Source organism: Anguilla rostrata, chromosome 8 (genome assembly GCF_018555375.3).
Source record: "Anguilla rostrata isolate EN2019 chromosome 8, ASM1855537v3, whole genome shotgun sequence".
Taxonomy (NCBI): Eukaryota; Metazoa; Chordata; class Actinopteri; order Anguilliformes; family Anguillidae; genus Anguilla; species Anguilla rostrata.
Genome location: NC_057940.1, coordinates 2960355 through 2987533, shown reverse-complemented (window position 1 = coordinate 2987533; position 27179 = coordinate 2960355). Strand labels below are relative to the sequence as shown.

The window sequence follows — 27179 nt, the reverse complement described above, 5'->3', positions numbered from 1 at the left end:
CACACTTCGGAAGAAACCATTCTAGAATCTTTTACACATGTGAGGAGGGCTCGGCGTAGGGAGGAAAGCCCATTCCTGCCGAGTTCCTCTCTCTCTCCCTCTCTCCCTCTCTCTCTCTCTCTCTGGCTCCTGTACGAGGCGAGCTGAACAGCAGCCCTCCACACTGCTCCTCAGCCTCTGTCGCTGAGCGCAGGCGAACTGCCGAGGCAGCGTTATAGCATCTTCTAGGTACGTGAGTCTTATTTTTTAACCTGTTTACAATTATTTTTTTGAAACGAGATTTTGCTCCATTTTTTTTACTCCCCGTAAACCCCGAGGTCGCCGCTGGCTTCTGTGGTTCGGCTACTGTAGGGGAGTCTTATGTATTTTTTTTTTTTTTTTTTGCTCGACGTAGGCTATTCGGCAACGCAGGACAGGGAAGCCGGGGGTAAACACACGGGCAAACGCATCTGCAAATGCTTATCATTAACGGCGCTTAAACTTGCAGCCCTGCGGAAAACGGGGGAAGAAAATAAGGGCAGTCGTCTTGTATTTAACGGGACTTTGCGTGCAAGACTCAGCAATATTTTCTGACTGCCGCCGGTGTCAAGAAAATATGTAAATTGAGATCAGGGAAATGACTGGACAGCGTCTGTTTATGTTCGTCAAAGAATGACCGTTCACTAATTTATTTTCAAGTTCATCGTCGTGGAAGCATATAGATTTACTGATTGGTGCTATACCTGCAGCACTGCGTAGAACATGCTGTTTTTTTTTTTTTTTTTTTGTTAAACGGATTGATGTCTTTAAACAGAATCTTAAGGTCCGTTTTTTTATAGCCTAGATGAAGTTCATAACCTTATCTGCAGTACATGGCGACGGGCCGTCTATCTACATGTTTCTTTTACAGTGCGTTTATATCACGTAGCCTACATTTGGTGAATGAGCTACCTTGCCTAGCCTACATGTGTGCAGCTGAGTATGTATTGATGTTATAGCTGTTTATACTGCAGTATTTTGCATAAACCAACTGGTAATTTATAATGCGAATACCAACAGTTAGGATAAATGCTGAGGTTTTATGGAAGTTTCGTGGAGGAACACGGATAAGGGAGAGCGTTTTCTGCACGAGGACGGTTAATGCGAAGAATCTACTGTGAACGTTTTCGCCTAAAACTTGAAACAAAGTTCATCTGAAAGAGTCCAGGACTGTTTAGGCCGCAAATAATTTTTTGGCGTCAAACTGGGTTTTAGTTTTGTACACGGAAGTATATTGTCCAGAATTGTTTTGGTTGTAGTGATTAGGGCGTTACTCAGATACACGGAGGTGATGACCGTTAAGGAAGGTAGCCCGCCCTTCCGTCAAACAGCGGGGGGCATCTCATTCAAGACCGTCACCCCTGAACCAAACGGAGAGGTGGGGAGGTCAACCTCGGAGAGCTGGATAGTTTCATCAACTTCACCATCGCCAATTACTCTGCAGTAAATCAATACTGTGTGTGTGTGTGTGTGTTGGTGCATGTGTGTGTGTGCGCGCATATTGTGTGCTGGCGTGTGTGCAAGTGCACGTGTGTGCCTGAGACTGCAGCATCTAGGAAGACTGTACCTAAATTCCCATTAGCCTCCCCCAGCAGTGACCTTGCTGGGGGAGGGAACACTTGAGTTCAGCGAGCCTGGCCTTGCCATCCCTCCTCGGACTGCGATCGCCCCTCTGTTCCCCCTGCTCGGTTACCTTGCCTGACCGAAGCACCCCCTTTTCCACGCACGTCTGCTTCCGCCGGCTACGACCAGTCTGTTCGTTGGCTTTGGCCTTCTTTCTCGTTTCCGACTGAAAACGCTGGACTGAGGGGTTTTTGCGTGGTCTCTGTGGGCGACTCACGGTTGCACGAGAGAGAGAGAGAGCGCCGTTTCTCGGGCCGGGAGCGTCCTGCTTCAGTGGCAGTGGGGCGTGTACTTCGTACGCCTCGCGGTAAAATATTATTTTTGAATTTGTGTCGGTTTTCTTTTCACGCGGGCCAGAACTTGTGACGGTGGGCCACGCTTGCGAGTGAGCTTCTCTTCGGTTTTTTTTGGCAGAAACTCAACTTTTCAGAGCTAAGACTAAAACTTTGTCATCAGTTTCCTGGTTGCAAGGTGATGACATCATTCCTTTTTTCTGTGGTTGTAATATTGAGAGGTGCTATTGGTTGGTGGCATGCCAGGCAGCTGTGTATCCAGTATGAGATGTGTAGGTTCTTTAGAGGTCAAAGGTCTCACAAGATGGAGAGGTGATCAGTTCAGTCAAGTTACCTGGATTGCAGGGAAGTTTTATTCTGCATGAAAGATTTGAATTGCAGTTGCAATGCCTGACAGACCTGCCCCCACCCCACCCCCAGCACTTACAGAAGTTAAATCTTCTTTGATCATTTCCAATTTTTAGGCCTAATAATTGTAAGATTTCGATAATAAGAGGCCAGAAGTGTCAACAAATTTCTATTTTTACAGTGACAGAAGGACCTGGAACATCCACCCATCCATTATCTAGACCCGCTTATCCTGGGGAGGGTGGCGAGGGGTGCTGGAGCCTATCCCAGCATGCATTGGGCGAGAGGCAGGATTACACTAATCAATCACAGGGCACACACACCATTCAGTCACACACTCATACTGATGGGCAACTTAGAGTCTCCAATTAGCCGTACGTGCATGTCTTTGGCCAGTGGGAGGAAACCGGAGTACCCGGAGGAAACCCACGCAGACACGAGGAGAACATGAAAACTCCACACAGACAGGCCCAAGCCGAGATTCGAACCCATGACCTTCTGCTACCCACTGCACCGCCATGCCGCCCTGGACCTTTCTGAATTTTACCCGTAGCCCGTGCGGCTTTTTGCAGCGATGTACCGTATGTTCGGCTAAACTCTGGCCCGGGGAACCGTCCGTGTCATAAGGAATCGATATGGAAAGAAAATTCTATCAACGATATTTGATGTATCAACAACTTCTCGAATCAATTTTGCACCTTGCGTGCAAAAATGTGCGTGGCTAAGCTGCTGTAAGCTGCTCGACTCCAAACTTGACTCTGAACCTGGCAGCGTACTGTTGAGGATGGAAAATCAGACATGAGCGTAATGTGGACGCAGATGTTACAGACTTACAATAGACAAGCGGTTTAATGTTGTGAAAGGTGTTCTGTTTTGGTAAACCTGTGATTGGTGGGATTTGTCAGGTGACTCGGACATTCCTTCCTGTTTGTGTTAACACATCCGTGGGGTTTCTCTGTGACAGTACTGAAGTACTGAAGGGCGCCAGTCGAGCAGGCTGAAGTGGACTTGCTTGCAATCAGGGTTTCATTAGCTAGCGCAGGTGTAGAAAGCTATTCCTGGAGGGCCACAGTGTCTGCAGGTTTAACTCCAGTCCTGGAGGGCCGTAGTGTCTGCAGATTTAATTCCTGTCCTGGGGGGGGCCACAGTGTGTGCAGGTTTTACTCCAGTCCTGGAGGGCCGCAGTGTCTGCAGGTTTTACTCCAGTCCTGGAGGGCCACAGTGTCTGCAGGTTTAACTCCAGTCCTGGGGGGGGCCACAGTGTGTGCAGGTTTTACTCCAGTCCTGGAGGGCCGCAGTATCTGCAGGTTTTACTCCAGTCCTGGAGGGCCACAGTGTCTGCAGGTTTAACTCCAGTACTGGAGGGCCACAGTGTGTGCAGGTTTAACTCCAGTTCTGGAGGGCCACAGCATCTGCAGGTTTAACTCCAGTCCTGGAGGGCCACAGTGTGTGCAGGTTTAACTCCAGTTCTGGAGGGCCACAGCATCTGCAGGTTTAACTCCAGTCCTGGAGGGCCACAGTGTGTGCAGGTTTAACTCCAGTTCTGGAGGGCCACAGTGTGTGCAGGTTTAACTCCAGTCCTGGAGGGCCACAGTGTGTGCAGGTTTAACTCCAGTCCTGGAGAGCCACAGTGTCTGCGGGTTTAACTCCAGTCTTGGGTGGCCACAGTGTGTGCAGGTTTAACTCCAGTCCTGGAAGGCCGCAGTATCTGCAGGTTTTACTCCAGTCCTGGAGGGCCGCAGTATATGCAGGTTTTACTCCAGTCCTGGAGGGCCACAGTGTCTGCAGGTTTAACTCCAGTCCTGGAGAGCCGCAGTGTCTGCAGGTTTAACTCCAGTCCTGGAGGGCCGCAGTGTCTGCAGGTTTAACTCCAGTTCTGGCGGGCCACAGCGTCTGCAGGTTTAACTCCAGTCCTGGAGGGCCCCAGTGTGTGCAGGTTTAACTCCAGTTCTGGAGGGCCACAGTGTGTGCAGGTTTAACTCCAGTCATGGAGGGCCACAGTGTGTGCAGGTTTAACTCCAGTTCTGGAGGGCCACAGCATCTGCAGGTTTAACTCCAGTCCTAGAGGGCCACAGTGTGTGCAGGTTTAACTCCAGTTCTGGCGGGCCACAGCGTCTGCAGGTTTAACTCCAGTCCTGGAGGGCCCCAGTGTGTGCAGGTTTAACTCCAGTTCTGGAGGGCCACAGTGTGTGCAGGTTTAACTCCAGTCATGGAGGGCCACAGTGTGTGCAGGTTTAACTTCAGTCCTGGAGGGCCACAGTGTCTGCAGGTTTAACTCCAGTCATGGGTGGCCACAGTGTATGCAGGTTTAACTCCACTCCTGGAGGGCCGCAGTATCTGCAGGTTTTACTCCAGTCCTGGAGGGCCGCAGTATCTGCAGGTTTTACTCCAGTCCTGGAGGGCCACAGTGTGTGCAGGTTTAACTCCAGTTCTGGAGGGCCACAGTGTGTGCAGGTTTAACTCCAGTTCTGGAGGGCCACAGCATCTGCAGGTTTAACTCCAGTCCTGGAGAGTGGCAATGACTGCGGGTTTAGCTCCAGTCCTGCAGGGGGCGCTGTGTCTGCAGGTTTTACTCCAGTCCTGGAGGGCCACAGTGTCTGCAGGTTTAACTGCAGTCCTGGAGAGTGGCAGTGTCTGCAGGTTTAACTGCAGTCCTGGAGAGTGGCAATGTCTGCAGGTTTAACTCCAGGCCTGGAGGGGGCACCGCAGGTTTAATTCCAGTCTTGGAAATCTGGTGTGGATTTAAGTTTTTTTTTTGCTTTCACCAGTTACCCTGACACAACTAGCTAGTTAGCTCTGTACACCAGCGCTGGTTCACTCATAATATTACACCACAGTATAATCTATTGTAGATTTGTAATAGGACACAGGGACATTTCTGAATGGTCATTCCTCACCTTAACAATAAATGTTATTAAAAATGACAGGTCACATAAATTTCCTGTGGTAATTAAATAATTAAGAGCAGAAGTTGTGAGGAATTCTGTAAATGGATATAGCCCCTTTTACCCACTTTTGAACTACAGGATCCAGAATCCCCTGCACAGCGCATAAATAAGTGCATCTGCTCCTTACCCTCAGTAATTTGTGGAGAAGTTTTCTCTACAAATATAAAAATTATGGTTCCTGGCAATGTAGTGATGACCTCATTTATTATTCTAATTGATTTGCTTGATAGCCCTCACCTGTAGGAATAGCTTTGTATTGATTTTCAAAGACCTTGACATCTACATTAATTTGTTTTGTTTTTTTAAATGTAGCTATATGCATCTTTGCATCTTAGGCTGTTTTTAAAGGCACAGAAAAAAAAATGTATTTACTTTTTTAAAATTAAAATATTTTTGTTTCCATAACTCCAAAGTTAGAAACAAAACTAGAAGTAAAACTTTAAATATATCATGTTACATATTTTTATATCACCTCCAGTAATAATGATTCGGGTGGGGAAAAAAAAATCAGGATCAGTGCTTTCACACTTTCCAGAGTTCACAGTTCACAGCCACGTGCGTTGTTGAGTACATTAACTGTTGAGTCATGACGTATCACAGGCTATTTATAGCACAGAAACCTGGATGAGAACCTTCGATGTGTGTGTAAAAACGAAAAAAGCAAAAAAACACCAAAAATGTAGCCTAGATACAGGATTTTTTACATGGTGTAAGTGACATACTGTGGGTCGCTCCATAGTTTGCTGAGGGGGTGGGGACTCTTGTGGTGTTGCCTCGGCTTTAAGAGGTCAGTGAATGACCTATGACCTTATGACGGGGGTACCCCAACACGCAAGGACCCCCTTAGAGAACGCGAGGTGACTTGTAGAACTGCACGCAGACAGGAAATGTTTCGATCTGCTGTTACGCCCTTCGGGCTGGAGGTATAACGCGGTAGGAGAACGGGACGGGGTGACAATGACATTCCTTAGTGTAAAATCAGAAAACCTGTCTGTAGTTGATATACTTTATTTTCCGAAATGTGCAGATTCGTTTGTCCTCTTCTGCAAAAAAAATGTTTTAAATGCGACATACAGTGTTCGTACACCAGCCTAGCTGAATGATGACAGACACCTATATCTCTTTAAAAAAACTTATAATTTAATTTTGGTTTAAAAAGCTATGGTCATGGAAATAGCGAGTAGCAAAATAAACCCGCTTTGTAAGTCAGGCTGTTTGTAATATCCATAGGATACCTGTTAGAAAATCGCATCCGTTATACAGTCCAATTGCATTGGTGACATGTCGCACAAAATAATTTATTCATGAGTTAAATATTAAGCGTCTGATCTGTAAATTCTCTGTTAAATGTTTACCCTCGCCTGTTTTAATTCTGTGTGTGAGGCAGTATAGAGCACACAGAGTAATTGATGGTCTTTTATTTTCTTATTTACCTGGTGAATGCGACTTGTGGGAGCAATGAGAGTGGCTGATTAATTCTTGGGGGTGGGGGGGGGGGGGTGAATAAAAAAAAACCTTTCATTTGAATCATTCAAAAAGTAGCAGAGCTGCTATTTTGGAGTATTTATGTCAGCACATTCCCAGTCACAAAAAGTTGTAATTGGAAATGAGGGCCGACGGAACTAAAATAATCTCCTGTTTTGTGATGAGGTGCGAAATCAAAGTCTAGCATTGGTGTGTGCCTTTTGCTGGGAGTGGGGCTGGTTTACCGTTGCGCAGAGGAGTTATGGGTATTTAGGGGGGGAGGGGCTTGTAGGATATAGGACTCTTAGCTAGGGTGATTTGGGCACTGTAGACTCTGAGGCCGTATTTCTAATTGTGAAATTCAGCTGTGTGCAGCATTGATGGTCAGAAAATCATATAAAAAAACAAGGCCGAACTCTTGTAACCTAAAGGTCACAGGTTCGATTCCCAGGTAGGACACTGCAGTTGTACCGTTGAGCAAGGCACTTAACCTGCATTGCTTCAGTATATATCCAGCTGTGTCAATGGATGCAATGTGAAGGAAAATAGTGGTGAGTCTCTCTGGGTAAGAGCGCCTGCTAAATGCCTGTAATGTGACCTAATGTAGAAGTTTGTTGAGAAGAGCCGGGAGCGGCAGTATGTGAACATGCTTACGGTTCTCTTATCCCACATCAGGAAGGACATGTTTACTGCTTTTAAAAAAAAAAAAAAAGAATGGTTTGATTCTTTCCATTTCTCTTCTTTGAACTCACAAGGGGGAAAGTACAGAAGAAGTGGATTGTACTTTTGAGTCAAAGGCTGTGATTTAATATATTTATACATATATTTACATACATATATATATATAGGCGTATTTGTGTTTCTGAAGTTTTTTTTTTAGGTGACCCATGGCCAGGTCTACAACCCAGTCCTGTTACCATATGGTCTCACCATGGCAACACGCTTCGCTTTCTTTTCCCAAAAAAACAAAAACAAAAAAAAAAAAAACTTCAAAACCAAGAGAGAGATCAAAACATGAATCTGTACCAGACAGGAAGGAAGGAAGGAAGGAAGGAAGGTCCAAATTTAGGCGGCTCCCTGGCAACGTCTTGGAGTATTCTTAGATGCTGTAGAGGAAAAAACACTCTAGAATGTTCTGTGGAGTGGGGAAGCTGCCTGAAGGCTTTGTACCTCTCCCTTGCTCTTTGGCCCTGCTTGTGTAGGCCACGTGCTTGATTTTGGTTTTGCTCATCGCATCCTTTAGCCTCTTGCCCAATGCATGCTGGGATAGGCTCCAGCACCCCCCCGTGACCCTGACCAGGAATAAGCGGGTGTAGATAATGGATGCAGTGGATGAACGTACGGAAATCAATCAGCCAAAAGCTACACAATATACAATAAGCAAGAAATACTTGAAGTAATTAAATAAATGAATAGTAATATAGAATTAGTCCTCATCTGTTCAGGTTCAGAAAACTATGTCACATTGTTTATTTCTTTTTTCTCTTGGCTCATGGTAGTCTTTCACATACAGTATTGTGCAGATGACTCTCTGAGTTCTGCTTCTTCTCCCTTACATATGTGTAATTTTTCATCGTGTGTTTTGCTGTCATATGATTTGACGTTGGTTTTCTTTCTCTCCATCTTTCTCTCTGCCCCCTCTCTCTTTCTCTCTCTGTTCCCACATCTCTCTCTGTCTCTCTCTCTCTGCCCCCCTCCCTCTCCCTCCCCCTCTCTCTTTCTCCCTTCTCTCTCCCTCCCTCTCTTTCTTCCCCCACCCTCTCTCTCTACCCTCCCTTTCTCCCCCACTCCCCCCTCTTTCTCTCTCTCTCTCTCTCTCTGCCCCCCTCCCTCTCTTCTCTGTTCTCTCTCCCCCCCCCTCTCTCTCTCCCCCCCCTCTCTCTCCCAGTGATGACCAGTGCAGAGGGGGCCTCCTGCTGCTCTGAGCTCTGTGCATAGTGGGGAGGGGGGGGGGGGAACAGCCAGCTCCTCCTCGGCCCAGGACCGGTCCACCAGCATAATGTACAGCGTGGAGGACCTGCTCATCTCTCATGGATACAAGCTTCCCAGGAATGCCCCTCCTTCCTCCTCGTCTTCCTCATCCTGCGAGGCCGCGCAGGCCAACGGGCGGGAGGCCTACGTGGCCCGCGGAGGGGGGGGGCGGCCCCCCCCGGCCAAGAGCTGCCCCGGCCCGGCGGGGAGAGCCGCGGGGGCCGGCGTCTGCGGCGACGGTAACCAAGGCGACACGCGGCAACAGCGTCCAGGCACCCTCCACAGCAGCTCGGACAGTGGGTGAGTTCCCCCAGACTCCTCTCTCACCTTCCGGGCTCGATTCCCCCCCCGTCCCCCCCCCCCCACACATACACAAATAAAACAAACCTGTCTGCTGCTTGAAACCTAGCGGGCCTTCCAGGTCTGCAGTGAGCATGTGTGTTTCTGTGTGTGTGCGTATGTGTGTGTGTGTTACTGTGTGCGTGTATGTGTGTGTGTTTCCCTGGGACTACTGCATCAATGCCAGCCTGCTGGGTCTGCAGTGGGCACGTGTGTACTGTGTGTGTTTGTGCAGTGTGTGTGTGTTACTGTGTGCGTGTATGTACAGTGTGTGTGTGCGTGTGTGTGTTTCCCTGGGACTACTGCATCAATGCCAGCCTGCTGGGTCTGCAGTGGGCATGTGTGTGTGTGTGTGTGTGTGTGTGTACACTGTGTGAGTGTGTGTGTGTGTGTGTGTGTGTGTGTGTGTGTGTGTGTTTCCCTGGGACTACTGCATCAATGCCAGCCTGCTGGGTCTGCAGTGGGCACGTGTGTACTGTGTGTGTGTTACTGTGTGTGTGTATGTACAGTGTGTGTGTGTGTGTGTAGTGTATGCACAGTGTGTGTGTGTGTTAGTTACTGTGTGTGTGTGTGTGTGTGTGTGTGTGTGTTTTCCCAGGACTACTGCATCAATGCCTGTTTGCCATACAGGCAGCTGCAGGAAGGCGTGATTCTGCACTGTGGAGTCAGTTTCCATAACAGTGTGAATTGATATTTTATTTAAATAGTCTATTGCCTTCCCTTTCTCTCATGCCCCGCCCCCCCCCCCCCCTCCCAAATCAGCCCCCCCTCACCCCCCCAGTACAGCAGAGGGATGTGGAATTTAGTTAATGCACGCGCCCGATCCTGTGGTAAACACTGGGTCTTCATAGCAGACTGGCGTGTGTGTGCACTCATGATCCAATCAAATAATGCCTCTCCATCTAGGCTGATTACTTTATTACACACACATAAATCAACAAACTAATAAATTAATATAGATACAGACATACGCACACGTGTACACACACACACACACACACGCACACGCTCGCGAACAGCAGTGTGTACGTGTAATTTAAATGAATAGAATGGGTTCTCATCCATGGGCTCCAGTATATAGCAGGGCGGCTATATATAGCGGGAGTTATGTAACTGAACCGGGATCCTGAAGGCCTCAGTATTAATGTATGGGCTGGTGGAAGGTCCCCTGTACTCCTCTGTGTTAAGGAAGTTGGGGAGGCGGGGTCTGTGAAACTGGCCAATCGTCCTCCATGCAGGGGTGTGGAAGTAGCCAATCGAAGCCTTTCTCTAGTGAAGGGAGCTGATGTCATCCTTGGGTGTTTAGAGTATTTTCGGAGGTGTTTGCGGCTGCAGTGACTGCTGTTCTTATTGTTTTCTCCCGTGAAGTTTGATGTTTTGTAAATGCTCTGGCCCCTTGGGGGATGACTCTGTATTTTATACTAAATGTTTCTTGTTTCTGTTTTTTTTTTATGCAAGATGGAATTCTGAAATTAAATAGTAGCCTATGTAAGATACAAAGATATTTAACGTAGGCTTGTATGGCCCCCCTTGAACTTGTCGTTGTATGAATAAAGTTATTTGCAATGCACTTGCAGTACGTACCCTAAAATGCTCAAAGGTTTGTTAATGTAGCGGGTACAGTGTCAAAATATGCATTTGATGTGGATGCATCAAGGGCAGAATCAGACACAATCCTCATGAGCTGTTTGTGGTTTTTCTTATGTGTGTAGTATGCTGATGTACATGTGGTCATAACTGGACGGATGTACATGTGGTCATAGATGGACTGATGAATGGGTCTGCGGACTAGTGCATGTGGTCATAGCTGGACTGATGTACATGTGGTCTTAGCTGGACAGATGTACATGTGGTCATAACTGGACTGATGTACATGTGGTCTTAGCAGGACTGATGTACACGTGGTCTTAGCTGGACTGATGTACATGTGGTCTTAGCTGGACTGATGTACATGTGGTCATAGCTGGACTGATGTACATGTGGTCTTAGCTGGACTGATGTACATGTGGTCTTAGCTGGACTGATGTACATGTGGTCATAACTGGACGGATGTACATGTGGTCTTAGCTGGACTGATGTAAATGTGGTCATAACTGGACGGATGTACATGTGGTCTTGGCTGGACTGATGTACATGTGGTCTTAGCAGGACTGATGTACATGTGGTCATAGCTGGACTGATGTACATGTGGTCATAACTGGACTGATGTTCATGTGCATGTGATCTTAGCTCGACTGATGTACATGTGGTCATAACTGGACTGATGTTCATGTGCATGTGATCTTAGCTGGACTGATGTACATGTGGTCATAACTGGACTGATGTACATGTGGTCATAGCTGGACTGATGTACATGTGGTCATAGCTGGACTGATGTACATGTGGTCATAACTGGACTGATGTACATGTGGTCTTAGCTGGACTGATGTACATGTGGTCTTAGCTGGACTGATGTACATGTGGTCATAGCTGGACTGATGTACATGTGGTCATAGCTGGACTGATGTACATGTGGTCTTAGCTGGACTGATGTACATGTGGTCATAGCTGGACTGATGTACATGTGGTCATGCTGGGCTGATGTACATGGTCTACTGGACTGATGTACACGTGGTCTTAGCTGGACTGATGTACATGTGGTCATAGCTGGACTGATGTACATGTGGTCTTAGCTGGACTGATGTACATGTGGTCATAACTGGACTGATGTACATGTGGTCATAGCTGGACTGATGTACACGTGGTCTTAGCTGGAGTGGGCTTGGCTGCTAATTGGTGGGATGGAAGCCCTCTTGGAAAATTGCGGACCAGAAGGGGGGCGCTCTTCCCTCTGGTCCAAATAGCAATTCAGCAGGGGCTCTGCGCTGTAGACGGTGCTGTCCTTTTCGCTGAGGGGTCAAACCCAGGTGCTGACTCACCATCGCCATTAACGTTGCCATGGCGAGGGGCGGTAACTCTGTGGTTGAGTTGGCTTGATCACCGCCTCCATCTTGAGCTTCCCACTGACACGTCAGCTTGAGTGACCTGGAGACACCGGGTTATTAGGAAAGCACATCCCCCTGGACGTTAGGGGCACTTATCTCTCATCGGTCTGGTCCGTCTCAGAGTATTGAGGCTTGAAATTCCTATGCATGTTTTGCAAGATCTTACTGGCTTGAAGTGTATGGCCCAGTATTTTAATGGTAAAAAAAACAACATAGAATACTATGACACTCCCTCGTTTGATGTTAAGCTTGTCCACTGAGTGTCTGATTATGAAATGTTGGAAATTGTTTTTTTTTACAATATGTTGTCCATCCCGTTAAGTCATGTATGATCCCGTGTGGAAAATCATGCCAGTCCCGCACCTCAAGGCCGTATGTGTGATATAGGATTTTTAACATGAATGCAGGAAAATCAGCTGTGTTTTTTTGTGGTAATATTTAAAGATGTGTGTTAAACTCAGTTGAGATGACACCTCTAGTCACCACCTGCTATACTTGAGGTGTCAGTTAGCTGAAACTGTTCCAGCTAAGATCAGGAGACAATGGGGATTTTTTAATCGCTAATAGATCCACTAAAAGCCTTAACTTTATGTCTATTTATTCTCAAAGTTATTTGGCAGAGAAACTAGATCCTATTTCAGATTGTTTTACAAGGAATCCTTGTGTCTGTTTTTTTTTTTTTTTTTTTTTAAGGTGTGAATGATGTCCTTCCTTTGACTCCGTACCAAACCAAGTTTTGCTTTTGGCCTGTAGCTTAGTTTAGCACAGTCCAAACTTGCAGTGAGTTCAAAATGGGGTTGCAGTTCATTTGAGGGGAGTGGAATTCATAACTGAGGATGAAGGCTCCGTACTCCAGATTGGAGATGAAGTATGTGTCACCCAATTCCCACAAATTAAGGTCAAAGCGGGTTTACATGCGGATCTTACTGCAGTGGCCACCTAATTTCACAGGACCTTCAGGAAGGACAGAGAGACAGAGTGGAGTAATACTCCTTTCACACATAAAACCTAGGGTTTGACTCAGGATACTGAACATGGGTTGAACCCGTGTTTGCTCCATTCACACCACACTATGGTCTCGGGTAAGTACTGGGTTCGCAAAGGAGCCTGGTCCGCAAGTTACTTCTATCAGAGGTGCGCCGTTTCCCCTTTCTGAGATGGAGGGGGCGTCGAAGCTACTGCTGACCCTGCTCTCCATGGCCAGACCCAGGGTGGGTGCTAGTCAGCCACCATGCTTTTAATCACCGTGGTCACCTAGTGTCCACCTCAACCTGGTGACCTCCTGAATGCTGGTATCCTCTTCGACCTGGTGACCACCCCAATGTTAGTATCCACCTCAACACGAGTCACCACCTCGTGTGACATAGGGGGCGACATAGCTCAGGAGGTAAGAGCGGTTGTCTGGCAGTAGGAGGGTTGCCGGTTCGAACCCCGCCGTGGGCGTGTCAAAGTGTCCCCAAGCAAGACACCTAACCCCTAACTGCTCTGGTGAATGAGAGGCATCAATTGTAAAGCTCTTTGGATAAAAGTGCTATATAAATGCAGTCCATTTACCATTTACCTCAATGCTAGTGACCACCTGACTGTTAGCATCCACGTCAACGCTAGTCATCACCTCTATGGTATTGACTAACTCAACTCTAGTGACCACCTCAATGCTAGTGACCTCGTCAATGCTTGTGTGATGTTTTACTATTGCACTGCTTGTTTGGGAACTGGGCTGGTACCCTAGAGGTTCCACACTTGATTCCCTGGTGAGTCACTGCTGTTGTACCCTTGAGCAAAACCTGAATTACTTAATCAAAATTTAGCTTAGCTGTATGTACAAAAAGTACAAACTGTATGAGTCCCTCTGGGAAAGAGTGTGTGCTAAATTTAAGAAAGAATAACGCAAGTAACCATTTTACTGTACTTAATAAAGCCATTCCACCTCTCCATTATGGTTGAGGCAAGGCTAAGTTAGCTACTGTCACTTGCTGTCTGTGAAGCCAGCTTAACTATCTAGATGCTAAGTGGTAGAGAACCATACTTCATCCAGCTTTAAATGTAGGACCTTATAAAATCTGTTTTATTTTTTCTCAAATTACGTTTTTTCCCCCACTTTTTGTATTTTACAGTTTTATTTTTTCAGGATATGTTATTTACAGATTTGAATGGATTTTACTAATCAGTATTTGTGTGTTTTGTCAGAAGCCTCCAATTCACCATTTAGCCTGTTTCAGGCCATAGGAAAAAGGGTTGGCCCAGAGTAGCCTAGATATAAGACACAGAGAGCAGGAGCTGGGAGGGGTGGGTAGCCATTTGAGGTGTGTGTGTGTGTGTGTGTGTGTGTGTGTGTGTGTGTGTGTGTGTGTGTGTGTGTGTGTGTGTGTGTGTGTGTGTGTGTGTGTGTGTGTGTGTGTGTGTGTGTGTGTGTGTGTGTGTGTGTGTGTGTGTGTGTGTGTGTTGTGTGTGTGTGTGTGTGTGCTACCAGGGGTGGAGCTGGCATTCCTCATACTCATAGGATTCTGTACCTTAAAAGAATTAGTTCATACACCTATGGGTGCTATGTTCTGGGTCAGGCTATACCAGAATAAAGGAAAATCCAGAGTGTCACTGCTGACTTTGTAAATTGGTTTGATTGTTGCTTGATCTAGTGTCTCTACATCAGGGATCTCAAACTCAAACCCTGGAGGGCCGCTGTGTCTGCTGGTTTTTGATGTGTTCCTGCACTTAAGTGCTTAGTGTAAGTCATTGATTGGCTAAGGAGTCTGCACACCTTGTTCCAAGGCCATGATTGGCTGCTGATTGAAAGGAAATCACGAAAACCAGCAGAGACTGCGGCCCTCTGGGACTGGAGTTTGAGACCTGCTGCTCTACATAGCAGCTCACAAACATTCCCACAATAGCCAAAGCTGTCCCTCCCAATCAGGTCCAAAAATATTAATATTTAATGTCACTGTAAAGTTGTGATAAATATTATGCCATGCGTGTGACAGTATAATGTAGGCTTTATGGCATATAGGCTAGTTCAAGTGCTATACTGTTCATTTTGAGCATACTTTTAGTGTACTGATTCTTAGAACTGTTTAGAATCTGTTTATTTTATAAAAAAATGTTCTTGTGTTCCTGCTGGACGAAGCTTTTCAGCATTGCTTGATTAAGGCTTTCCTGTGTCTGCAGGTTTTTCAATGGAACCAGAGAGCTGTACTCCCACCAGCAGAGGGAGCCGGAGAGGGAGGAGCGAGACATGTTCTACTGGCGGAGGAGGGGCCACGACTTCAGCCTCTTGCTGGACTACGCCGACGGCCGAGAGCTGAGGGCTGCGGCGGGGGGGCTGGGCAGGGCGGAGGGGGCGCGGAGAGCGCAGGCGGCGGCCCCGCCCCAGGAGGAGCGCCGGGCGGACAGGCAGCGCTGGGACGAGAGCGCGTGGCTGCGGGTTCGGGACGCGGCGCAGGGGCAGTGGCGGGCGGTGGGGGTGTCGGCGGCGGCGGGAGACAGGAAGTGCCAGAGCCTGGGCACGGAGGAGTGGCGGCCGGCGCTGGGGCTGGGCAGGCACCTGTCTGACGGCGAGGGCAAGCTGTGGGCCCAGGAGCAGGCCTACCGAGCCCCTGCCGAGGGTGCCGTCCACCCCAGGACCAAAGGGAAGTCGCAGTCCCTTCCCAGGGTGCTGTCCCCGGAGAGCTTCCAGCAGGCCCACACACCCGCCTCTCTCCTGGACGGGTACCCGGGCCATCGGCTCAACGGCCCCACCTCCCACGTACCTCACGCCAAACACCGCTACCCCCCTTACCACTACCACTACCACTACCACCACAACAGCAACGTGGCGGGCAGCAGGGATCCCTGGATGGAGAGCAGCAGCGGCGGCAGCAGCAGGATAAGTCAACACATGGCACTTTTACCAAAGCCCAGGTTCAGCAGGCCCCTCAAGCCTCCCTCCTACGAGGCTCACCAGCAGACGAGGGGCAGCACCGAGATGCTTGCTGGAGATCAGGTACCCAAGTCGAAAGACGGGGAGGCGGCAAGTTCCTCCGAGGGAGGGGGGCCAATGGGGAGGGACTCCTTTGCACACGATGCCGCCGCAGGGTCCGGGGCGGAGCCTCCGGGGTACATACCTCCTCCGTCCTACAAAAGACCCTTCCTCTACAGGGGAGGACAGAGGGGCAACTGCGAAGCACTGAGTCTCCAGTTCCAGGGCGAAGAGGTCAAGGAGCAGGTGCCAGGGAGCACGGAATTAGGGAGGTGGTATTCCAGGCATGTGGGAAGCTCCTGGCTAGAACATCAGAGGGACAGGAGCGCCCCCTGCAGGGAACCAACATTCCCCGGTCGCCCGGAAGAGGAGGCCGAAGAGGGACCCTTGGGACCCGTTCAGTACCTGCCCTTCGACGACCCGCGCGTGAGGCATATCTCAGGAGGATCCTGCGGAAACTCTCTGGTCGAATTGGACGAAATCAGGAGCGTTGACAAAGAGGTCCCCAGCGCTAATGTTTTAGGACAATCTACACATGACAGTGCCTTTCTCCCTCCGCAGGAGCTAATATTACCCAACACGGACGCTAGCGAAACGTCTCTCAGCGAGCGGGACGGCGGCAACAGGCAGCATAGCGATTTGCACAAGGGGAGCGACGATTCCGCGGTCTCTGACGTCAAAGGCGTCGAGTGCCCCTCAGCTTTCCTGGTCAAGCCAATCTGGCAGAACCGAAACCCGGACCGGGGCGTCCCTCCGGAGACGGTGACCCAAGTGAAAACGATCGAGCCGGGCGGAGCCGAGACGGAGAAGAGCAAGAGCGCCAAGAGGAAACTCACCGAGACGATATTCTGCCTGGTCTCCATCCCCATCCGCACGCCGTCGGTCGCGGACGACGCCGAGCAGGCCGACCGCGAGAAGCCGACGGACCTGGCGCAAGGCTCGGACGAGGACGGATCGGGCCACCTGCAAAACCAAAGTCTCCTAAGCACATCGTCCACGGACCTGGAGCTCCAGGCGCTCACCGGGGGCATGAAGAGCAACAGAGGCCCCAAAAAACACCCCGTCCTGGGGAAGGAGGTCCACCCCCTCCACCCCGGCCATGACCTCAGCTCTGGGTCCTGGCCCGGCGATCAGTACAGGGATCAGGAGACCCAGACCTGCTCCCCTGAGGTCCCCCGGGCTCCCCCGCAGGGCCTCGCAGACCAGCAAGCACAAGACCAGCCTCGCTCGGCCTCAGACACCACCACCGACAGCGGGGTGGGCACCGACTGCAGCAACCGCTACGGGTACCCGATGAAAGGTCAGAAGAACCTGAACCAGTCCAGCAACAGCGCCTTCTCCAGGACCTCCAACTTCGCCTCCGGCCCGCTTCAGAAGAGCACAGCTCAGTCGCCGCCGCCGCCGCCGCCCCCACAACCACAACCCTCAGGAAACCGGGAGGAGCCGGACTGCCTTCCGGTCCAGAAAGGCCAGAACCAGAGCCGGGGCAAGCCGCCGTCTGCCGGTTCCGGTCCGGAAGCCTTTGGCCAGTTCCTGCTGAAACCTATCAGCCGCCGCCCGTGGGATGCCATCGAGGAGCTGGAGTCCTTCAACAAGGAGCTGCAGCAGCAGATCATCAAAGGGTCCAGTGTGGACCAGTGCATCGAGGACCTGGACGAGGCCTACAGGGACATCCTGGAGCTGGAAACAGTCAGCAATAACATCATCGAAACGGTGCAGATCCCTGAACGCCAAAAGGCCGACCCCGACCAAGCCCCCCCGGGCGAGCCCCTGGGCAGGACGGAGAAGGCCAGGCGCGCACTGGAAAGCTGGACGGCCACGGCGGACCCCACCTACAGGGAGGTGAAGAGCGCTTTCTCCAGGCCGGCTGGGAAGTCCGTCAGCTTCAGCTTCAGCAAGCCGCCAAAAAGAGAAGAGGCGCCGCCCCCCCCGGAGTTCGGCTTCAGAGAGTACGCCTCCGTCTCCTCTCAGATCACGGAGAAGCCGGCAGGAGGATGCCGCTGTGGCAATGCCGCGAACGCGGACGCGTTCGCCCCGAAGGAGTCCTGGAACGAGGACGAGGCGGACCGGCCCGAGCGCACCCCTGTGGAGGCGCCGTGGGCCGCCCGGCAGCCGATGCAGGACGCTTCCACGCTGACCAGCCCCCCCGACTACGAGGACGTGTGCCACGCCTTGCAGCTGACCCGCGAGCCGACGGTGGGCGTCAGCCGGGGCGTTACCGCCAAGCTCGGGAGCGCCGGCGCCTCGGCTCTTCCCCAGACCCCCTCGTTCAAGGTGGTCACGTTCGCCGCGCTCGGCACCCAGCAGGACGGCCCTCCCTCTCTGGCCGAGGCCCTGAGGGACGCGAAGAAGGAGAGGAACTCGCTGCCCAGGTTCAGGGGCGAGAGAAGCCTGAACGTGCTCTTGGTCAGAAACCAGAGGGACAGGTTCCGAGGTCGAGGGGCGTCCCGGTGCATCGTGGGAAAGGACGGAGACGCCGCGGCGGCGGCGGCCTCCTCCTCCCCCTCCTCCTCCTCCTCCTCCTCCTCCTCTGAGGATGATTACCACAACAATGACCCCGACAAGCGTTTTGATTCCAGGAAGCAGCAGACGGTCGCAGAGAAGCAGCGGGAGGTCCTCTCGACGGACGAGAAGTCCGACGGCGGCGCGCCCGCAGAGGACCTGAGCAACCTCTGCGAGGTGAAGTGCGCCAAGGGCATCCCCGAGAATGAGTCCATAGAGGAGAGGGCAGCCAGGATCTTAGGAATCAACGTGCCAGCGGAGTCTCTAGGCAAGGTGGAGCAGAAGGGAGGAGGAGAGCAACTGCTGGAGTTCGAGATGGGAGGCACGGTGGAGCGCAGGCATATCTCGCTGATCGGGATGACGAAATTCGGCAGCACCGAAAGGATGCCGCACGTGTTGTGGCGGCGTCGCCACAAGGAAGCGGACATCGACGTCAACGTGGCGCTGGACCCGCAGGACAAAGAGACGGGCGGGGCGACGGGACGGGGAGGGAGCGGCTCGGAGAACCACCCGGGGCCGGCCTCGGGGTTCCCGGAGTTCCCCGGCGAGAGGCTGAGGCTGTCGGTGGCCCTGGACAGGAGGGGGGGGCGTGGCCGCGGGCGGGGCCCCTCCCGCGCCATCGAGGCCCTGCAGGACAGGCTGGCCGCGCCCTCGTGCCGGGCGGCGGCGGAGAGGCTCGCCCGGATGCGGGAGGTGGACTCGGTGTCTCGGATGAGGCGCCTCAGCGCCCGGAGCTCGGATTCGGGGGACGAGCCCGAGGACGGCGGGGCGGCGGCGGCGGCGGCGGCGGCCTACGGCGCCCCCCGCTCGGCGGACCGCCCCCTCTCTCTCCCCCTGCCCCTCCCCCTCCCCTTCCCCCGCCCCCTCTCTCTCTGCCTCTCTGCAAAGCAGGAGTCTCACCACCACGCCGCCACCGTCGCCAGGAGGGAGATCACCCGGCCCCTGGGGCTCTGTGCCCCCCCCAGCAGGACTCTGCCGCAGGACGAGGGCACGGTGCCACCCCCAGGTGAGCAGCGCTCGGGTTGTCTGCGCCCCCCCAGGAGGGCGTGAGGGCGGTTCTACTTCCATAGAACCAATAGAACCACAGCAGAACACAGACAAAAATAGAGAGTAACAGAATTAACCTCGGGTTTTACGATCAATGGGTTAATGGGGTTATTCGGATTTCAGTCAACATTTTTTGGCTTTATTATTATTATTATTATTATTATTATTATTATTACTGTGGTGTATAAAAATAAGTACTAAAATACTAAGTAAAAAAAGATGTGCCTTTACAAACAGTAATGCATGGAAAGTTGGTGTTCATTAGTGTAACTTTCATGTTTACTGTAAATGTAGTACACAGAAAAGAACAAGAACATTCATACTTTTGCTGAAATAATATTTTTTAAATGATAATTTTGTGCGATATTTGCTGTTTTCACTCTTCTTATTTAAGCTCAGGACAGGTGAAGGCATCTGACATCAAACTACTGAGTGAACATCCAGAAATCAGCTGGTTGGTCAGTGAAAGCGTCTGTAATTTTTTTAATTAAAAGTACAGTACACTGCAGAATAGACTTACTGTGACCGACCCCACCCCCCCCCCGTAACAAAATTAGCTAAATCTGCCCCCCTCCAGTTACCATTTTGGAACCAAGAACACTGCAACAAAAGAGCATTGCAGCCAATGCGTATGCATTCTTCTAGTCTACTTTCCCACAAGTCTTATAATCTGTTCCAAACTACAGGCCAAATGGTCTGTTGGAGCTATCCTATAAGTTAACATTTATTGGCCTAATTTAAAAGAATATATATATATATATATTCTGGCCCAGCAGGTAGATGTTTATGGTCTAGCCATGTTTAGCCTTCCACCCCACCTGGCTTTAGTTTGGGGAATTACAGGTGTGGGAGTGGGAGGGGCCAATTTCCACACAGGCGTGTCGGGCGAGGCCTGGCGCAGTGAAGTGAGTGGCAGAGCTGGGATGGCAGACATTTCCTGAAACACATCTTGTTGAATTCTTTTTGCTTTTGGATTATTGGAAACTTTCATTGATGCTTTTTTTGCTCTGGACTTTTAACTTTCAGACTGTAAAACAAATATCTTTCATGGTCTGTACAACATCAGCTTAATCTCGATTGACTGGCTGTCGGTGGTTGTGTTTCAAAAAAGCTTCACCAGGGAAGTGTTTTATGAAATAGGATTACTGAGTTAGCTGGATAACTGCACTAAGTAAAACCCAGAACAACTCTCTTTACTTTAGTCCATGTTCCAGGTTTGGTAGGGTTCCAGGTTTTACTCACTGCAGTTATCAAGCTAACCCAGTAATCCTGCTCTGTGATACAGGGTTTTACTCAGTGCGGCTATCCAGCTAACTCAGTAATCCTTCTCTGTGATACAGGGTTTTACTCAGTGCAGTTATCCAGCTAACTCAGTAATCCTGGTCTGTGATACAGGGTTTTACTCAGTGCAGTTATCCAGCTAACTCAGTAATCCTGCTCTGTGATACAGGGTTTTACTCAGCACAGTTATCCGGCTAACTCAGTAATCCTGCTCTGTGATACAGGGTTTTACTCAGTGCGGCTATCCAGCTAACTCAGTAATCCTGCTCTGTGATACAGGGTTTTACTCAGTGCGGCTATCCAGCTAACTCAGTAATCCTGCTCTGTGATACAGGGTTTTACTCAGTGCGGCTATCCAGCTAACTCAGTAATCCTGCTCTGTGATACAGGGTTTTACTCAGTGCAGTTATCCAGCTAACTCAGTAATCCTGCTCTGTGATACAGGCTTTTACTGAGTGCAGATATCCAGCTAACTCAGTAATCCTGCTCTGTGATACAGGGTTTTACTCAGTGCAGTTATCCAGCTAACTCAGTAATCCTGCTCTGTGATACAGGGTTTTACTCAGTGTGGCTATCCAGCTAACCCAGTAATCCTGCTTTGTGAGACAGGGCCCTGGTCTTTCCCACAAGCTACAGCAAAGCAAAGCAGAAAAATGGTCCTGCAGTATATTCTGTGCTGAATGGAGAGTATATGAATGTATGTAATATGTATATAAAAAAAGTGTATGTATCTGTGACTGCTAGACTGTTGCTGTTTACCCTGAAACATCGTTGGGAACAGCTAACAGCTGCTGCAACAGAAACCAAGCTAATTCTGGCTGACTGTTAGCCAGCAGCTAGCAGCTAATGCAGCAGAACCCCAGGTAACTCTGGCTGACTGTTAGCCAGCAGCTAACAGCTAATACAGCAGAACCCCAGGTAACTCCGGCTGACTGTTAGCCAGAAGCTAACAGCTAATACAGCAGAACCCCAGATAATTCTGGCTGACTGTTAGCCAGCAGCTAACAGCTAATACAGCAGAACCCCAGGTAACTCCGGCTGACTGTTAGCCAGAAGCTAACAGCTAATGCAGCAGAATCCCAGATAATTCTGTCTGACTGTTAGCCAGCAGCTAACAGCTAATTCAGGAGAATCACGGGTAACTCCGGCTGACTGTTAGCCAGCAGCTAACAGCTAATACAGCAGAACCCCAGGTAACTCCGGCTGACTGTTAGCCAGCAGCTAACTGCTAATTCAGGAGAATCACGGGTAACTCTGACTTTTAGCCAAACAACCCAGCAGGTCCTCGGTCAGCCACAGCTGGCGAATCACGTGTCAAACCTGGGATCATGTTCACGAAGCACTTCAGAGTAGCACTGCTGATTTGGGATTTTTTTTTTTACATTTCTGCTGATAATAATGGATAACGTTAGACTGTGCCAGGGAAAACTGATCCCAGAGTACCCCTCCTACAGTAGGTGGATTCAAAAGCTGACCAGAAGTGCTCTTTTGCACGGACACTTCCTCTTTTTGGTACCAAAAAGTGTCTGTCCAAGCGGGATTTCTAAATTCCTGAAATGCCCAGATCCCTTTGCTGCTGCTGTTCATGGATTCTCGGGTAGGCCTTAAAAGGCCCGAACAAATGTGGAATTCTGGGAGCTTTCGTCTGTGATTACACATGGCCACCACAAGAGGGAGTCCATGCCCATTGAAATGAAAATGCTTAGAATTGTTTTTTATTTTTATTTATTTATTTATTTATTTTTTGGGCTATTTACTTTCGGAAGTGAATGTATTTCTATTTTTAAAATATTATATGAAAATATATTAAAGAAGAATTCTGCTTCAAAATTTGATATTTACATTCTTTTTTATTTTTTAAGCGTAATTCCAGAATTCTTTCCTCAGGTTTTTCTCTTGTGCGTGTCTCTCTCGCTCGGCTCACGGTCCTTTTCCTTTTCCTTTTTGTGGGCTGTTTTGCAGATCACTACGACCCCAGCCGAGTGGAGAGGGTGTAGACCCCCAGATTGTAACCTTTGCCTAAGACTCGGCTCCAACACTGTGACCCTGGTCTCCCGCTGCGAACCTTCATCTCATCCAACCGCCCCCCCCTCGGCCCCCCCGCCCAGCCCCACCACAGCAATGGCCTTTCTCTTGGACACAAGCATTGTTTACACGGTCATCTGGTGTTGCGCAGAAAGAGCTGTCCTACTGCCAAAGGGAAGTGCCCCCAACCGCCCCCCCCCCCCTTCCAGGGGTCAGCAGACCTCCATCCTAACCACCCCGCCCCCCCCAAAGCCCCCACGTCCTCAGCCCCACAGCCCCCTGCCCCTTTATTTTGGGGGTGGGGGGCGCGGATCTAACGCATATCAGCATGTCTTCTCCATTCTCCCCCGAGCTGCTTTCTCATTGGTCGATGTTATGCAATTACGTCATATGCATTTATCCTTTTCTCCGCCCCCACGGAGTGGAAAGGACGGACTTGGCTAGCGCCGCGGCTAAGCTAACGGACGAGCCGGCGGGGGAAAAAATATTGAATGTAACGCGCAACGCTCCGCCATTTTGTCCCACAAACCAACAAGGCGAGACACAAGAGAAGGAAACAAAAACAAGATCACACAATTACCGCATCGCTCCATTGCCGTCGAGCGTCAACGACACCTTAATGTACATAGCGCATAGCGGACGGGTGTGAAAGACGTTTTTTGCCTGAACATTTTGGCTCAAAAAAAACTGTTTAATTAACTTTTTTTTTTTTTTTTTTTTTAACTTTTCATGTCTTAAGAGTTTGTTGAACATCGCGTGACAGGGAATGATCCTGTTTAGTACGGCCAATCGATCAAAAGTGTGGTTTTGGTGAAGCTATCGATTCTTCCATTTGTGGAGAATGACATTTTTTTTCCCGGTCTGACATTGTCCACCGTCAGACTGGAACTTGTTTAGCATTGTGGTTCCTTTACCATAAAAGCTTGTGTATGCAGTAGGCAAAGAACCTTCCTAGGCAATGTACTGAGGCAATAAAGGGGTGGTACTGATAATGCACAGGTTATAGTAAGGGGTTAGTTTTAGTAAGGTAAGGGTATTAGGGTTAGTGAGGTAGGAAGGGTACTAAGATCAGGCTTAGTCAGGTAGTTAGGGTATTAAGGTTAGGGATAGTGGGTTAGTTAGGGTATTAGGATCAGGGTTAGTCAGGTAGTTAGGGTATTAGGATTAGGGTTAGTGAGGTAGTAGGGGTATTAGGGTGAGTTAGGGTATTAGGGTTAGTAAGGTAGTAAGGGTGTTAGGGTAGGGTTAGTAAGGTAGTAAGGGTATTAGGGTAGGGTTAGTGAGGTAGTAGGGGTATTAGGGTTAGTTAGTAAGGGTATTAGGGTAGGGTTAGTGAGGTAGTAAGGGTATTAGGATTAGGGTTAGTGAGGTAGTAGGGGTATTAGGGTTAGTTAGTAAGGGTATTAGGGTAGGATTAGTAAGGTAAGGGTATTAGACAGCAATATTGCAGTGCAGTGTCCAGTTTCTTCCTGGAGCTGGAACAAAACTGCAAGAGTGTATCTCAGAGGGCACCTAGTGTTGTTTGTGGTTCACTTTATAAAGGATATATATATATATATATATATATATATATATATATATATATTATAAACCTTCTATCTCCATTTGGCCGTTGTTTTTATTTTGTTCTCATTTCTCTATGTACTGTCTGAGCACATAACTGACCAACTAATAAAGTTGGTTCAAAGCCCCAAATGATAAATCTATGATGCTCATTAGTAGGGCCACCAGTTTGTCCCCTTTTGTTTTCTTGCATTGCACTTCAGTCCTCCACCAGCTAGAGGTCGCAATAGCCTCTTTGTCAGGTGACCTGAGCTAACTGTGTAATCAACTGCTTTAAATGATGAATTGCTGTGCTACTCAAGTTCTAAGTAACAACGAAAGCCGCTAGACCCTGTAGCTCCTTTTGACATTTCTGGGCGACATCATCATGCTCACGCCCACAGAGATCGAAGGGCCATCCCACAGAATCTGCCATCCAAACTTTATAAAGCAGAGATGGTGGAGAATAATTTCCCAAATTATGCAAGATTATTGTCTCGCACAGCATCCCACCCGAAAGCTAGATTACCTACAACGGATTATAATATATCAGTTCATTTTTGTGACTCTAAACATAAATAAGCATGCCAGCTGCCAGTATTTCAGTATGTGAATATGCATGACCGAATTTACTCAACCAACCATTTACAAAGAACGCATTTATTACCAACAAATTTGATTTTAGATGTTCCCAATGTTCCATGTGAACACTGAACATTGGGGAACAATACAACAACTCAGATCCATTTCAATAACTTACGGAAATGTTTCTGAATTAGCCTACATGAGATGCAGTGAACTGGCAATAGAGTGTCGGCAGTGGGTGGCAGTGTAGTATAATGGCTAAGGAACTGCTCTTATAACTGCTTGGGTTCGATTCCTGGGTAGGACACTGCCGTTGTACCCTTGAGCAAGGGTACTTAACCTGCATTGCTTCAGTATATATCCAGCTGTATAAATGGATACAATGTAAAAAAAATAAATAAATAATTAAAATTTAAAATTTAAATGCTATGTAAAACTTGTGCAAGTCGCTCTGGATAAAAGCGTCTGCTAAATGCCTGTAATGTAATGTAGGGCATCGCAGAATAGCTATATATTAGGCCTGTATGTAGTGAATTAGTCGCTCCCTGTATGTTAAGACATCAGGCACATTGGAATTTTGGAATTACAGTTAATTGTTATGTTTGTATATTATGAGATGTTTACTTTAATGTTGCAGATTATATGATATATATAATATATTAATTAGCGTCTTGACGCAAACCACAATGTCAGGTTCATGCTTGTACAGGCTGCTGTGCATACAGATATTTGTTTTCGAAACTTACAACAAGCTATTTTGCAGCTTTAAATGCGCGGATCACATGGAGGTCTGTGATTGGCTACGGGGCTGTTTGTGGGCTCGGTCGAAAAGATATGCTTATGGCAGGGCAATTTCATCAATGGGCGACGTCGACTTTGATAACGGAGAAGCAGATGAGCCGCCCCGATTTTCCTCACTCCTCCTTAGTCTCTCCTTTCCTCCTCTCCTCCCCTCCTTTCCTCCACATACTTCTGGCTAGGAGACGAGTGGTAGCAGGGGAGTGGAGGAAAGGAGGTGAAGAGAGGAGTGGTAGTGGGGGAGTGGAGGAAAGGAGTGGAAGTGGGGGAGTGGAGGAGAGGAGTGGAAGTGGGGGAGTGGAGGAGAGGAGTGGAAGTGGGGGAATGGAGGAAAGGAGGAGAGGAGTGGAAGTGGGGGAGTTGAGGAAAGGAGTGGAAGTGGGGGAGTGGAGGAAAGGAGGAGAGGAGTGGAAGTGGGGATGGAGAAAGGAGGAGAGGAGTGGAGAGTGGGGGAGGAGATGGATGGAAGAGGAAAGGAGAGGAGTGGAAGTGGGAGGAGTTGGAGGGAAGGAGTGGATAGTGGGAGTGGAAGTGAGTAGAAGAGGAGGAGTGAAGAGTAATGGATCGCACCCACTGGTCATGCCTTTCTTAGACTTACATCCACGTTCGCTTTCCGTCCCGACTCTCCCCATATTAGATCAACGAATTGTTTTTTATGAACCTCTCAATTAGAAACTCAATTAGTGCAATTAGTCACTTGAGTGTGCCATTGGAGTGCCTATGGGGACCCCTGGAGGACAACCACTGAAATGCAAGTTTAAATCCCTGCAGGTCACAAGGTGGAGACAAACTGGTGGCCCTACTCATTGGTATGTGGAAAATAGATTTTATATTTATTTATTTTCCTTAGAATTCCATTGTACGCAGATGCAAGGTTTATGCACAGCCCCGTGTGTTTATTAAATGCTCAGATCGATTTCAGGTTTTCTGGTTTTCGAAAACAAAATCGATTGGGCATTTGGAAGTAAGCTCCCAGGAAAGTGTTTAGTTTTTTTGGCCTACCGAGCGCACGGCACAGAGTGCTGGGACAGGCCCGTCGTAGTGGCTATGGCTGTGCTTGGTGCGGCCAACCAAACACTTTCCCTGTGTTTATGTTTGCTCCTGAAACCGCACTGGGTGTCTTCAGAAGGAGTGGATTCCGTCGGGAGGGTACAGTGAGAAGTCGGTGTGTTTCGAGTGTGAGGGTTTGGATGCAGATATCATTGGACAGGTGCTTGTTTTTTTTTGTTACAGACTTTTAGCATCCACCACCGCGTCTGTTGAAAAAAAAAAAAAAAAAACTACATTTCATGGAGTATTTATTTTTGTTATTTCATTAAAAGTGTTAATCAAACCTGCATAAATGTATAAAATAAAGTATATTTTATCTATTTTAAGAGATATTTTGTATTTAACCATAATATTTTATTTGCTCGCTTAAAACCAAGCTTGAAAGTATCACATGCTTGTATATTCCCAC

At 48.9% G+C, this 27179-nt stretch overlaps 1 protein-coding gene and 1 long non-coding RNA gene across 4 annotated transcripts in view; both read left to right on the top strand.

Moving 5' to 3' along the window:
- LOC135260527 (junctional cadherin 5-associated protein-like) lies at positions 1-22999 on the top strand. Of its 3 annotated transcripts, XR_010331604.1 has the most exons (5): positions 2-228; positions 8583-8965; positions 15151-19448; positions 19884-19947; positions 22733-22997. XR_010331604.1 is itself a non-coding variant. In XM_064345810.1 (4 exons), the coding sequence occupies exons 2-4, from the start codon at positions 8694-8696 to the stop codon at positions 22765-22767; spliced, it is 4605 nt and encodes a 1534-aa protein (XP_064201880.1). In that variant the 5' UTR covers positions 1-228; positions 8583-8693; the 3' UTR covers positions 22768-22997. The 3 variants fall into 3 exon arrangements, 1 of the variants encoding a protein (XP_064201880.1); XR_010331603.1 differs by having other exon boundaries at positions 1-228; positions 15151-19947; positions 22733-22999; XM_064345810.1 differs by lacking the exon at positions 19884-19947 and having other exon boundaries at positions 1-228.
- Positions 23000-24692: 1693 nt separating this feature from the next.
- LOC135260528 (uncharacterized) overlaps positions 24693-27179 on the top strand; it is a 2744-nt gene continuing 257 nt past the window's right edge. Inside the window, exons 1-2 of the long non-coding RNA XR_010331605.1 lie at positions 24693-25982; positions 26268-27179. The exon at positions 26268-27179 is cut by the window's right edge and continues 257 nt beyond it. This is a non-coding gene — a long non-coding RNA (uncharacterized LOC135260528). The remainder of the gene's footprint in view (positions 25983-26267) is intronic.

Excerpts from the sequence above, each read along its gene's own strand:
- LOC135260527 (XM_064345810.1), top strand. The coding sequence starts at position 8,694 with ATGTACAGCGTGGAGGACCTGCTCATCTCTCATGGATACAAGCTTCCC. Across the intron at positions 8,966-15,150 it reads CACAGCAGCTCGGACAGTGG|GTTTTTCAATGGAACCAGAG; the intron begins GTGAGTTCCCCC and ends CTGTGTCTGCAG. Across the intron at positions 19,449-22,732 it reads GGGCACGGTGCCACCCCCAG|ATCACTACGACCCCAGCCGA; the intron begins GTGAGCAGCGCT and ends GCTGTTTTGCAG.